Genomic DNA, 1,804 nt, shown 5'->3' with positions numbered 1-1,804 from the left:
CGCATACGAAATTTCAATGTTTTCAAGTTTAGTCCTTTGAATTCCATTATACGTTTTGAGTTTAGGACACGTGTCTTTGTATAATTGGATACGATTTTACGAGGTGTTACACAGAGACTCAAAACGTTATAAAATAAACGGTTAGGAACTCAGGGCGTTAAACTTTTTCATTTTGGAATCAAGTGGTTAAAACCTCTAAAATCAAGGACTCAAAAGTAATTTACTCTTAAAAATATAATAATGATAGTTAAAAAAGTTCGAATTAAAAAAAAAGATAAAATAGCTAACCAAAGTCTAAAGGGACTTATAGCTTAACGTTATAATGGAAAGGTATCCATCCTCACTTGGTTGAGGGTTTCAATACTGTGAGGTATTAAAAGATTTTGATTCAGAAGTAGATTAGTAGGTGTGTTAGTAAGCTGTTCTAAAATTCAAAACTTATAATTTGATTATACCGTGGTGTAAAATTCCATATATTTTCACCTTCTCTATCTCAGATCTTCTCAGTATTTTCAAGAGTCTAAGAGCGTCGGAGAAAAAGAAGGAAGCGGTTCAAGGCATCATTATGATTGCGTGTTGGAGTCTATGGCGAGCTAGGAATAATTTTCGATTCTCGAACACTTCGGTTAAAATCGATGGTATTTTAAGCGAAGTCAAGGCTTTAGGTTTCCTTTGGTTTTCAAATAGATCTAAATATAAAGGGATTGATTGGGGGGGGGATGGTGTTCCTTTGTAAAAATGTAAGTCTCTTTGTTTGTTTGTTGTGTCGGCCCGACAGTTTCGCTAATGAAAAATACGTTTCAAAAAAAATTATCATTTAATGAATACACACCTTTTTGCTTTACATGTATGTGATGTTCCATCCAAGAAGAAGAACAGGAAGCAAGGAATTGACGATATCAAATCTGTAAGTAGGAACATTTCCAAATTTTACATCACAAACCTTCCCTGGGGATGTAACAGTTGGGATGTTGCTGAGTTCGTTAAAGTTTTCGGTGAGGTATCGGGGGTCTACATTGCTAGGAAGATAGATAAAGAAGGAAGACGCTTCGGTTTGGTTAGTTTCAAAGACGTATCAGATGTGAAGGAAATGGAACGGGCGCTCAATGGCACGAAGATGGGAGGTCACAAACTTATTGCTAATCTTGCTAGGTTTGCAAAGGAGAATGCTGGCATAGAAGGGGGGACGAAAGATGAGGGTAGAGGTAAAGGGAAGATGCAGGATAGACCGGCTCAGAAAGTTCCAACTAATAACTTCTCTTCCTTTCATATTGGTAAAGGAAAATTATTCAGTGAACTGTTTTCTAATAAGAGCTCCTCGTCAGACGAAATGGGTAACTCGTCAAAGGCTTCGGAAGTGTGTATTGAAATTGCTGACGAGACATCCGCTTTCAAGGAACTTATTGGCAACGCTTTGGTCGGAAAATGTAAAGACCTTTCGTTCTTGAGGAATTTAAACAAGTTTCTATCTGAGACTAGTTTCAGGGGGTTTCATTAACCTATATGGGTGGCCTCTCTATGTTTATCAAGTTTGTTGAGGAAGAATCATGTTCCAAATTTTTGCTTGACCATCAGACATGGAAGGATTGGTTTCTATCTTTAGATCCATGGGATTGTCAACCGCTCCCGTTTGAAAGATTAGCCTGGGTAAAGGTCACCGGTGTTCCCATGCATCTCGCATATGGAGGTTGGAGACGATAATCTTTCAGCAACTTGGATCGGGTTGCTGGTCGGAGAGGGAGAAAGGATTCACGATCATGTGACCTTGAAGTGGAGAGATAAACAGTTATGGGTTTGGATAGAG

The 1,804-nt window shown here is 38.2% G+C and overlaps 1 protein-coding gene across 1 annotated transcript; it reads left to right on the top strand.

The window, feature by feature from the left end:
* Positions 1–820: 820 nt before the first annotated feature.
* Positions 821–1,498, top strand: LOC110883407. The gene has a single exon (XM_022131170.1). It carries the CDS (start codon positions 821–823, stop codon positions 1,496–1,498), a length of 678 nt encoding a protein of 225 aa, XP_021986862.1.
* The last annotated feature ends 306 nt before the right edge of the window (positions 1,499–1,804 follow it).

Source organism: Helianthus annuus, chromosome 10 (assembly GCF_002127325.2).
Source record: "Helianthus annuus cultivar XRQ/B chromosome 10, HanXRQr2.0-SUNRISE, whole genome shotgun sequence".
NCBI lineage: Eukaryota > Viridiplantae > Streptophyta > Magnoliopsida > Asterales > Asteraceae > Helianthus > Helianthus annuus.
The sequence above is the reverse complement of the archived record's forward strand: the minus strand, read 5'-3'. Positions and strand labels throughout refer to the sequence as shown.